The sequence below is a fragment of the Pyxicephalus adspersus genome, chromosome Z (genome assembly GCF_032062135.1).
Source record: "Pyxicephalus adspersus chromosome Z, UCB_Pads_2.0, whole genome shotgun sequence".
Classification (NCBI taxonomy): Eukaryota; Metazoa; Chordata; class Amphibia; order Anura; family Pyxicephalidae; genus Pyxicephalus; species Pyxicephalus adspersus.
The window spans coordinates 65661048-65673157 of record NC_092871.1 but is presented as its reverse complement, the minus strand read 5'-3'; the positions used below and the strand labels follow the sequence as shown (position 1 = coordinate 65673157).

The following is a 12110-nucleotide window of genomic DNA, read 5'->3' as shown; positions in this document are numbered from 1 at the left end:
ACATATATATATATATATATATATATGTGTGTGTATAGTCTTATTTAACCTATAAACAAAAATGTAATTTTATTACATTGGTGACTAATTTTACTAATTCTAACAGACAACCTTGATAAAAGATGATTATACTCAGAAAAAAATACTTTAATAGCTAACTTTGATTTTTGAATGGGTTTTGAATTTTTTTATTTTTCTATAGAAATTATGACCATGATGCATGCATATGCATGATATATGCATATTAAAACTGTTAGATCAGAGGTCCATTCCCAGTCCTTCTAACAGGTGTGTAGCTGCTCTGGTCAGTGCACCCACCAGCGGGGTCTGGAGAAGAACCCTGCTTGAGGAGGCCTACTGGCTGGAGCTGCAGACCACGTCTCCTGGAGACATCGCAGGCTCAGGCAGGTGGACGGGTAGTGTCTCTGGATGTTGTCTCTGTGGTTCTCACATCATGATGTCACTCTGGGGCAAGTTACTTCTTCTTTGAGTGACACACGGCTCCCTGCACATGTGTGGTCCAGAGTCTGTGCATTTAGTGGTCCCCGACCTGTAAAATAATGGGGACTACTGGGTTAGATTACCTACTTCACTACCTGCAGGCACAAAGCCACCCTGCTCTTTATTCAGCACCTCTGTGTTTTGGCTGTGCAGCTATTGCTCTTCATTCTAGGGCCTTTGTTCAGAACACTACATGCAGCAGTAAGATTTGTTTGAATCAATATAATGCCTAATGAACATAGAAATAGATTATATTAGGTTTAAAAATTGCTGCAAAATGTTTGAGGTCCTCTGACTACTGGGTTAAATAGCCAGATGCCCAAGGAAATTCTGCAAGTGCATGGCATTGTGGAACTAGAGGAATGTGTACAGTTTGTGAGTGCAGGGCATCCTGGGATCAGAGGACATTGTCAGTTCAGGGCATTGTGGGCTCACAGGGCCGCATTCACAAATCCTTTAGGAGGGTGGATACACTGGGTCTCCATGGCTGAGTTTATGCTATCCTTCTTGGTGCATTACTGATGTGGCTACAAAGATAGACTCCCAGAGGAGCATGTGCATGTTGTTGGCTGTTCTTGTCACTTGTTGTGGCACATTGTTGTTTTAAATTGGTTTTTGTGACACTTAAAACTTTTTTTTTTTGCTTTCTGTAGCTGTATGCTATAGCCTGCAATTTTCATTACTTTTAAAAATAGTGGCATCCATAGTCTATATAGTAGTGCCAATCTCAGGGTTTATCATACTAAATACTGTTGGAGCAAAATCAAATCACATAAAGCTAAATGCGGAAACGATGGCTTACAAAAAAAAAAAAGAAATGGCTTCAACCAGGACTATTGTGGGTTTCTTATTTAAATGCATGTTGAAGAACGAATGGGCCATTTACAGTGGGTCAAAGGCACCTATCCAAATTAACTTGGTGGTGTCTTGATGTGATGCTGTTGACGCAAGCCCTGCTATGTAAATACAATGTTTTTTTTTCATCCCAAAGTTCATGTCAAAGTGGTAATGCCAGTTGTTGCTCTCTCACTAGCAAGCATGATTCCAGCCAGCAGGGGGATATCCAGTAGGAAAAGCAGAAAAAGAATTACTTTGATATTAACAATAAAGGATTTCGGGGGAGGGGGGGTGTAAAACAGTGGTCCTGGTATTTGGGGGGTGTCACATTTAAACACGCTTAGGCTAATGCTAAGTATTTGAGTCTATATATTTAGGCTTATAAGGAGGTGTAATATCAGTAACTGAGGAAATAGAAAACATTTTAGGAATTTGTTTATGACTGCTTCCTCTCAAAGGCATATGCAGTGTGATGACAACAGTTTATGTTGTATAGAAGCGACCAGAAGGCCTCCAGGCTGGTTTGAAGGACCGTAGGTGGCCTGTCTTTCTTTTTATTGTTTGGGAAGAAAGATTTCCCTGACTGACAGTGGTCTGGAGCCCCAAGTTTTGTGTCACAACTTGATTTCCTGTCTTGTGGTGCTTCTGTCTGTTCCTCTGAATACCAACAAGCCTGTCTGTCGTCTCAGAGTTGTCCACGTGTGGCTGGGTTCTCTCTAACCACAACACAGCCTCTAGGATGTTATCAAGGACAATGGGAATAATGCTCACTACACCACCGTAAAAGTTACATGCTTCTTCACAGCTGAGGTAATTAACAAAATCATGAGGATACCTATAAACAAGATAAATGTGAGAACATTTTGTAATTTATAATAACAATGTCCTGCAGGAACCCCTGATTGTCTGATTCATATGTAAGTTCATGAAAGAGAGAGACTCAGACTTCTACAGGCATCCAAAAAAGTATACATAGTTACATATAGTTACATGGTAGGTTAGGTTGAAAAAAGACAAAAGTCCATCAAGTTCAACCACTGGGGGAAATAAACATATCCCAGATATAAAACACTATAAGACATAGTTGGTCCAGAGGAAGGCAAAAAAACCCTTGTACAACTTGCTTCAACAAGGGAAAAAAAATTTCTTCCCGATTCCATGAGGCAAACGGATGTTCCCTGGATAAACAGTCACTGTTATTTTTCCTTTAAAGCCTTAATACCCAATTATATTCTGTGCTTCTAGAAAAACATCCAGCTTTTTCTTAAAGCAATCTATAGTAGTTGCTGAAACTACTTCCTGAGGGAGCTGATTCCACATTTTCACAGACCTTACAGTGAAGAATCCCTTCCTTATCCAGAGCTTAAACTTCTTTTCCTCCAGATGCAAAGAGTGCTCTCTTGTTCTTTGTAATGATCTCAAAGTGAATAATGAGGAAGAGTTCTCTATATGGACCGTTTATATATTTTTACAGGGTGATCATATCCCCTCTTAAACGTCTGCTCTCAAGGGAGAATAGATTCAGTTCAGCTAATCTCTCCTCATAGCTGAGCTCCTCCATTCCTTTTATTATTTAGTTGTCCTTCTCTGCACTCTCTCCAATTCCACAATGTCTCTTTTGTGAACTGGTGACCAAAACTGGACTGCATATTCCATATGTGGTCTGACTAATGCTTTGTACAGGGGCAGGAATATGTCTCCATCTCTGCAGTCTTTTCCTCTTTTACTACAAGAAAGTACTTTACTAGCTTTAGATATTGCAGCTTGGCATTGCATGCTGTTATTAAGTCCATTTCTGACTCCCCCAAATGTATCCCCCCTGGACAGTATGAAGCAGGGATGTTAGCTCCCAAGTGCATAATTTTACATTTATCTGTATTAAATGTAATTTGCCACTTGGCTGCCCAATCAAACAGTACATCCAGGTCTGCTTGTAGAATATAGACATCCTGTATTGACTTAACTCAATTACATAATTTGGTGTCATCTGCAAACACAGAAATGGTACTTTTAATCCCAAACTATCATTTATGAAGATGTTAAACAGTAAAGGTCCCAACACTGAACCCTGGGGTACACCACTAACAACCTTAGACCATTCAGAGTATGAATCAATAACTACAACTCTCTGGATGCAATCTTTAAGCCAGTTCTCTATCTATTTACAGATTGATTTTTCTAAACCTATCAACCCTAACCTGCATAATAACCGTCTGTGGGGTACAGTGTCAAATGCTTTAGCAAAGTCCAAATACAGTATATCAACTGCTATTCCACTGTCTACCTGTTTACTTACTTCCTCATAAAAAGAGAGTAAATTTGTTTGACAACTTCTGTATTTCTTGAAGCCATGCTGACTATTACTTATAATAATATTTTCAAGCAAAAACTTCTCTATGTGGCTCTTTATCAAACTCTCTAAGACCTTTCCAATTATGGACGTTAGATTAATGGGTCAGTAGTTACCTGGTAATGACTTTGCTCTTTTTTTGAAGATAGCAACCACATTGGCTTTACGCCAATCCATTGGTACCTTGCCAGTGACTAAAGAGTCTCTAAAAATTAGAAATAATGGCTTTGAAATAACTGAGCTCAGCTCTTTGAGGACACGTGGATGTAATCTATCAGGTCCTGGTGCTTTGTCAACCTTACTTTTCCCAGCTATTTCTCAATCATATCAATTTTGAGGCATTGTGACTCATTTAAGCAGTGACATTGCTATTATGAATTTGGACTTGAGCTCTACCATTTTTCTTCATGTACACAGAGCTAAAAAAAAGTGTTTAGTAAATCTGCCTTGTCTTTATCCCCAGTTACCAACCTGGCGAAATCCTTTAAGGGGCCTACATGCTCACATCTGAACTTTTTGCTAATATATTTGAAAAATTTTTGAGGTTAGCCTTACTTTCCTTTGCAATCAGTCTTTCATTTTTGAAGTTTTGCACATTTTATCCCCTTTTTACATCTTTTGTTATATTCTTTAGGGGTTTCAAATGATGAAGGTGATTCTTCATAATTTATATTTTTGAAATGCCCTTTTTTTTGTTCCTTTTGGCTTTTTTAACATCAGGTGTAAGCCACATAGGTTTTAATTTTAGCCTCTTAAACCTATTACCCATTGGAATATGTTGTCATGGTCCCTTCTGTGACTGAAGTTAGAAGCTATGCGGTTGATATTCACTTCTGGGATGTGAAGATCTGGTGTATTGTCCTGTCCAGAGTTCCTGTTTCTCTATTTGCTATTAAGATAAGTTGAACTACTTTTGGTGTTTTGTTGTTCTTTGGTTGTTACTAGGCCTCAGGGAGACACTGGTTCTTTCATCAGGGAAGGAACCAGTAGTCTCAAGCCCAGTCACTACTCCTAGGGCTATGCAGGGCTACTAGGGCCTAGGTTCCCGTGTATGAGTATTCCCACCATCAGGGATATTCATACTGTCAGGAGTTAGGGCTAGGTTAGGGTGTCTGTAAGGGGTGACCATTCCCTTTTCACCAGCAATTTGAGGCCTAGTCCCTTGTATTTACCTTTCTGTTTCCCTCCCCTCCCTGTTATCCATGACATATATATTTTTCAGTTTGCTTTTCTAGAACAGACTTGAAACATTCCCATTTCTGTTTTGTGATCTTTGAGGACAATATTGTCTCCCAGCCCAAGTCACAGAGAGCCGCCCTTAATAATGGAAAATTTGTTCTATTAAATGTTTTTATCTTTCCTGTTTTTGCTTCCTGTGTACAGCTAACATTAAATGGAATCCTATTATGGTCACTGCTACCCAGATTCCCTTTTTTTGCACATTTTTTATAAAAGCTCTTCATTGTTAGAAAGAACTAGGTCCAGCAGAGTATCATTTCTAGTTGGGGCTTCTATAAACTGTACCATAAAATTATCTTGTATTAAATTCACAAATGACCTCCCTTTTGCTGTTCCTGTAGTGCCATTACTCTATTCAATGTCAAGGAAATCTCCCATGATCAAAACACTTCCAAGTTTTACTGCTTTTTTTTATCTGTGCTAGTAGTTGATTTTCTATTTCTTCCTTAGCACTGGGGGGCCTATAGCAGACTCCAATCATTAATTGTGTGTTATTCAAACTCACATTTCACTCCACCCATAATGCCTCAACCTCATTGCTTGTTCCCTCTGCAATTTCTTTTTTCACATTCACTTTCAGATCACTTCTCACATACAGACAGACACCACCACCGTTTCGTTTGACTCTGTTTTTACGAAAGAGAGTATACCCAGGATTATTGACAGCCCAGTCATGCGAAGAACAAAGCCAGGATTAGGCAATGCCAACTAAGTCATAATTCTCTTCACTCATTAAGGCTTCCAACTCCCCTTATCTTGTTTGCTAGACTTCTAGCATTGGTGAACAGGCTCTTTAAACCATTGATGCATTTACCATCCTTTTTTGCCAAATCATTTTGTTTTTTAGTACAACTAGTACTGCACAGTCCAATGTTTGTTTGTAACATGGGAAGCTCCCTACAATTATCCATAATCCTCCCCCCAACTTTCCCCAATCCACCCTCCACTAACCCCTAACTAACCTTTCTGCCACCTTATTTGGCTGTCCCATCTCCCTCTGTCCTAGTTTAAATATCCCTCCACCATTCCCCTTAAATCTTTCCCCTAGCACAGCAGAACCCCTTTCATTTAGGTGCAAACCATTTCTGGCATACAGGTTGTACCCCAATGAAAAGTCAGCCCAGTGCTCTATGAACCCAAACCCTTCCCTTCTACAACAAGACTTAAGCTATGTGTGTAGCTGCCTAAGCTATTTTTGCCTTTTCTGTATTGCGCATGGCACAGGCAATATTCCAGAGAATATAACCTTGGAGGTCCTTTTCTTAAACTCGAAACCAAGTTCCCTAAACTGATTTTTAAGTATCCTCCATGTTCCATTTATATTGTCCTGTCCAGCCCCTCCCAGTAATTTGTGCACTCGGTCCACCAACCGCCGAACACTGGCACCAGGGAGACAGCAAACCATTCGATTGAAGGGATCCGGGCGACAAACTATTCTATCAGTCCGCCTGATGAGTCCCCTATGAATCCCTTATGACGACCAACTGTCTTTTCCTTCCTGCCTGTCCCTCCCCACCCCTACTAGATGTGCTGCTCTCCCGGCTGTTAGGGCTAACAGTAACATCTAGAGTTGCCACCACTGGGTCTGCCACCTGCACATCTTCACATAACTTTGCAAACATGTTGGGGTGCTCAAACCCAGGGCTGGCCTTTTCTGGGTGCCCCTACCACTCCCTCTAGTTACATTAACCCAACTCTTTACATGCTCGTCCTGACTAACCTCTCAACCTTCCACATCTAAGCCAATAACTGCCTGCTCAGTGAACAGGAGACCCCTCTCAAAGTGATCCAGTGATTTCATTGTGTCAATCTGCTTCTCCAGCTCTCCAATGCGAGATACCAGAAAGACGACTTGCTCACAATCTGTCACAGTGGTATTCACCTAGAAGCTGTTGCTCCCATTTGTGCATACATATAGCAGACTGTGCACTGAACCAAACCTTCCACCTTGCTACCACTCATCTTCCCAGTAACAATGTTTATTTGTTTACAAGTTTTAAACGTTTACTTAGTTTGTGCTTACTATAAGGATTTAACTCCTTTTGTTTTCAAACTTATTCTGTTTTTTCTAACTCCACTTGATTAAAAGTCCACATGTTTCACAAGCCAAACAGTGAGCAAGCTCAAAATGAGTGCCACAGGAACTTAAATCACATGTGAAGCCTTGACCACTCCTGCCAGGAACATAAATAACTAATTGTGATGAATGCAGGGAGCACCAGTAGCTGGGATCATAACACAAAAAAATAGAACATTTAAAGTATAATGAAGAATAAAAGGGGGACCTCAGCGACTGCCCAACTCACATTTTATGTAAATGGACCCCTAAATCCTAGAGGAACTTTGTATTTGCGGTCTGCATAATTCTTGTCCCCACCCCTTGGGGGGTATCAGCCTGCTTGGCTGTTTCTTCATACAGGCTTTGCTCCCTTGAGTCTGGAATGAAGTAATCTGGGACCCTTGGTTTTTTTGTTTGTTTGTTTTTTTAAATTTGTGTAAAGTTGGAACGGTATTCTAAATCACACTACAACACTCTCTTGTCTCTCACATACAGGAATATACTTGCTTTCTTACTTATCAATACTAACAGGTTTTGTACTACTTTGGAGGGTTTCTCTGGGTTCTCTTGGAAGTTATAGTTTGGTGTTTCTTTGAACTCACTTGGCTCGCAGAGCAGACAGGTCATTGGTTGGATTGAGTAGAGTGATGATTTGCTCTATAATTCCTTGTGCTGTCCGTGTGTTATTCTGTATAGATTCAAGATGGACGCAGAACTCGGCCACATCCGCACACACATCCAAAAACAGGGAGAGGATATGCCGATCTGTGTTGTTGTTGCAATAGTTGTCTAAGTAGTTGCGTACCTGAAAATTCCATTACAAATAATCATTACCCACATGGAATATGGCTCCTATACAGCTCTTACTACCACCACACTTTTCCTTTTAAACCCCAGCGTGTTGTGAATTTGATCCCAAACTTCTTTTACAATGGGGTCACTGAAAAACAGGTTTTTCTATTTTGATGTATTTTTCTTTGTAATTTAGGTTTATTCTAGTGATAACAGTACTCTAATAACCATACAATGTTTCACACATAATTTAGTGCATAGTTTTAGTATGATAACCTGTAAGGAAGAATATCAATGGCTGGATCTTCAAAAAAAAAAAAATCAAAAGTGGTTTACCACTAATGGGGAAAAATAGGAATGAAAACTGCATTTTTAAAATTTGTTTGGTTTGAAAATAAACATGTCAAGTACACATCCTTTTAACCCACATCTAGCGATGAGGTGTCTGTGCCTTGAATCTTTCATTACCTGGGCTAGGGTTTTTACAGGTCTGATTCTGTCGCGGGCGGTTTCCCGTGTACGCTCCAATGCATTGATAAAAGTCTTCTGTTGCTGCTGCAGGAGTTTGAAGCGCTGTTCCAGGGTTCTAAGGTTCTGTCTAACTTCAGTCATGGTGTCCTCCATGTTTTTACACTATGCAGGTAAAATTATAGGGTTAAAGCCCAACTTTAGGAAGAGTGCGTATAGCAACCAACCAGATTTCAGCTTTATCGGATTTATTATAATGAATTGTCTTGCATAAACTACAACATTTTTTAGACGTTGCTCTATCATAATTATAAAAATATGTAAATGATTTAAAGCTTGGCCAGAATGTAGTGTTAATATAATTAGCACATAATTGATTATATACTTGGCAAATAAAATAATGTCCCATCCCATGGTGCCGTAAAAACAGCAAGGTGATGAACAGTGAGTAGAAGGACCAGCGCCTCTAAGGAATACAGTAAGCCAATATGACATCACATGTTACTAAGTCATAAAGCCAGTCCAATCAATATGGATATACCTGACTCCTTATAAAATATGTTGATGCACTGACTCAAAATCAAATCTAGGTATGGAAAAGCCCAGAATCTATGTTATTCAGTCACTTATGTAAAAAAAAACAGGTTTTAGTGTTTTAAATAAGAGAGGGACAATAAGAGAGTTTAGTTTAAAATGCTAGTTGCCCGTCTATTTTTGGATTTCTTAATCATCAACCCAGAGAATGCATGAGATTGATACCTCATGGTTTGCATACTTGTTTAAGTCGGTGAGAAAGTGGCCTCTATATTAAACAAGCTTTACCTTGAAAGACTTCCTTGGTATTTAAGAATCGGAGATTGTCTGAGAGAAGACACTTGCGGAACTGGCAGACCTTTTGCATGGTCTGGCTTCTGCTAGTCAATGTGAGAAGTCAGGCCATTGTTGGGGCACAGGGAAAGATGTACAATGAATGACCCTAATAATTCTAGCTAGGCCTTTGTTTAGTAACGTATTAAAAAAAATCCCCCATTAAACAGTTTTTACCATTTTCAAAAAACGTAAAATACTCTGCTGTCTATATGCACTGTTCTTCTGAACTTTATTATTCAGGCTTAGTTACAAATAACAAGTTCATCAAGTCCTGCATACGGAGAACAACAAGTCTCCGCAAGACTATTGAATGTGATTAGTGGGTATGCTGGGACTGCTAGTTTTACAGTTATTGGTTGCCCACCCTTGATCCAAGGATTGCACAGATCAAAACTGTCCTTTATTGGAGGGGAAAGTCCCTGTTACAGTCCAATATCCGTGTTCTTCCTCCTACTCAAATTCCATACTGGTGTGAAGATCTGTATTAATGAATAAATTATTTACTACCAAAGTTTTGTATTTTGCTCTAAACATAGTATCCATCCCAAAGATTACTGCATTGGTTCTTTTTACACACTTAGGGTGAAGACCCCTTGATGTTCTCAATCCGATCACATTAAAGTGATTTGTAATATGCAAGTGTGGTATAATATTAATTCTCCAATACAAGTCTTTGTTTAGGTGCTTTGTATTATAGGTTGACATACAATTTGATTCTTGTTTTCACCCTGCCACACGGAGCTTTAGATGGTAATTACAAGCAGCTATTACAGCACAAACTAATCAGGCATGGTCTATTGGGTCACCATCAGGAAATGCCATTACGCCATCTGTGAGGCGTATGTAAATAGGAAGTGGCTGCAAAGGGCTGCAGGAGATTACCATGTGAAAAAAAGGTAGGAAAAAAAGTATTTACTTAGAGGAGAAAACATGGCAATTTTTTATGATGTGCATTGATTTAGCAAACTGAATATCAACCAGTAAGGGTTTACATATGCTTTCAGTGATGTTTCCTGTGTTTTAATCTGCCATGGTGCACAAATACGTGGTGTGAGGGAGATGTGCTCATTGCCTAAATATTATGTACTCAAAGGGCCATTCTTCTTCATTCCTAAAGGATGGGCAGGATTGGCATGAGATTGAGAGTTAGGCAGGTACATCACCACCTTTAGGCCATCAGCAAGTGGGGGGTGCAAAAAGGAGCAGGGCCTGAAATCTATGCTGCTGAAGTTGTGGTTGGGGGTGCATTTTGGCCTTTTCTGGCCTTGATGATCAGCCACTGGGTATGTGAATACTGCTAGTAGACCCTGATAACAATATACTTAAGCTACGTACACACTTCCAATTATTATCGTCGGAAAACGAACGACGAACGTTCCTGCACGATATACACGAACGATCGTATAGCACCGATCCTGCACATAGAGGTAACGACACGATCGTTCATAGATATTGTACACACAATAGATACGATCGTTTAAGCGATAGAGGAACTATGTGCACGACAGGAAAGTGAACGGACGTTCGTTCATTACGCATGCTCACATCATGGACGATCAACGAACGACCGTACACACGAACGATGTTCAACGATCGTCGTCCGATCCGCCGGTCCGGTCGTTCGTTTCCAGCGACTTTCCTCGTTCGTCGGCGTCGTTGGTTACTTTTTTACGAACGATTTTTTGCCCAATCGATCGTTCGTCGTTCGATTGGAACGATAAAAATTGGAAGTGTGTACGCACCTTTAGAGCAGAATAGGAAGTCCTGAACCTTGAGTGCTGTATGTGGTGGTACATACCTGCAGCAGGTAGATAAGGCTGTACGGCCCCGGGGGCACACTGCAAAACGTCTGGGAGAGAATAGAGATCTACGATCACTCTTGTGTGTACCTAGGCTTCAGTGTGATTGTTTGGGCTGTTGCTCGGTGACTGTTGTGATGTTGCAGCCGGTTGGGCCAACAACTTAAATAAGGAAATCTTTATACAAAGAGACAAAACATGGAAGTTGCTATAGGAGATTGTTCATTGTGTAAATCTTTAGTCTCCTGGCTGTCATGTCATCACTCACTTTTGAAAATAAATATTTATGGTCAAATGTGTTGCTAGAAGCAAAAAAAATATTTTTACTCATATTCTGGTTTCTATGGGTGGCATATTTTTGTGTCAGTTTTAAACACAGCCCTTTTGCCCTAAGTTATCTCAACAGAAAAAAAGACATTTGTTAATTTGTTAGGCAAATGCCACGGCTGGTGCTGCAGATTGTTTCCTAGAAATGCTAGTGGCTGGTATGCTGACACTCTGGCTTCAAATTTTTTGGGGTCACTTTTTGAGTAAAATTGCTTGCATTTCTGTATAGGTTTGTGATGTGAAGGAAAACTCACTGCAGGGTTATGCATAACCTCTATAACAAAACAGAGGTTCCACACCCTTCTGTACCCTCACTTCCTACCCAAAACTACAAAAAAATTTTGGCTTCTGAAATATGGTATTCTATTCTTCCCAATATTTGCTTCTGTTGGGTATTCAAGCAATAAAGATACAATTATGAACATTAAGTGTAAGCATTAGTGAAAACAGATCTGATCATGAAAAAAAGACCATAAGTACAGGGCCAACAGCTAATACCTGCCATCTGGATAGGTAGTAAGGACAAATCTTCTTGTTGGGTATTTATACAGTAATCAGTTCCTGAACATGGTCTTTCTCAATCCCTGAAAAACACCTAAAAAGTTTCAAGAAAGCCCCTACTAAAACCAAAATGTTGGGGTGGCCATTGGAAAGTGTTGTGATGTTGGGCTGTGTTGCCCCCTAAAGTGTTGGCTAGAATACCACCTTTAGAGAAAAACATCATTAGAGTCATGCAGTTGGCTACCAAGTGGCGTTGGCCCCAGAATTCTTCAGTCTTCATTCATATTGAGTTCATTCCTGCACATAATGAAGAAACTTTGATAATGGCTTTTCTAACCTTTACTAGAAGACTTGCTTTTTATTGCTA

At 39.9% G+C, this 12110-nt stretch overlaps 1 protein-coding gene across 1 annotated transcript; it reads right to left on the bottom strand.

Moving 5' to 3' along the window:
* Nucleotides 1-169: 169 nt before the first annotated feature.
* Nucleotides 170-11034, bottom strand: SPACA9 (sperm acrosome associated 9). Its single transcript, XM_072430383.1, has 4 exons — nucleotides 10915-11034; nucleotides 8247-8411; nucleotides 7589-7791; nucleotides 170-550 (listed from the first exon to the last, which is right to left on the bottom strand). Exons 2-4 carry the CDS (start codon nucleotides 8400-8402, stop codon nucleotides 448-450), a joined length of 462 nt encoding a protein of 153 aa, XP_072286484.1. The 5' UTR covers nucleotides 8403-8411; nucleotides 10915-11034; the 3' UTR covers nucleotides 170-447.
* Nucleotides 11035-12110: the final 1076 nt, after the last annotated feature.

Coding starts and splice junctions, on each gene's coding strand:
- SPACA9 (XM_072430383.1), bottom strand. CDS start 8,402: ATGGAGGACACCATGACTGAAGTTAGACAGAACCTTAGAACCCTGGAA. Junction 7,792..8,246: donor CTGTAAAAACCCTAGCCCAG/GTAATGAAAGAT, acceptor TGGAATTTTCAG/GTACGCAACTACTTAGACAA. Junction 551..7,588: donor CTGTCTGCTCTGCGAGCCAA/GTGAGTTCAAAG, acceptor ATTATTTTACAG/GTCGGGGACCACTAAATGCA.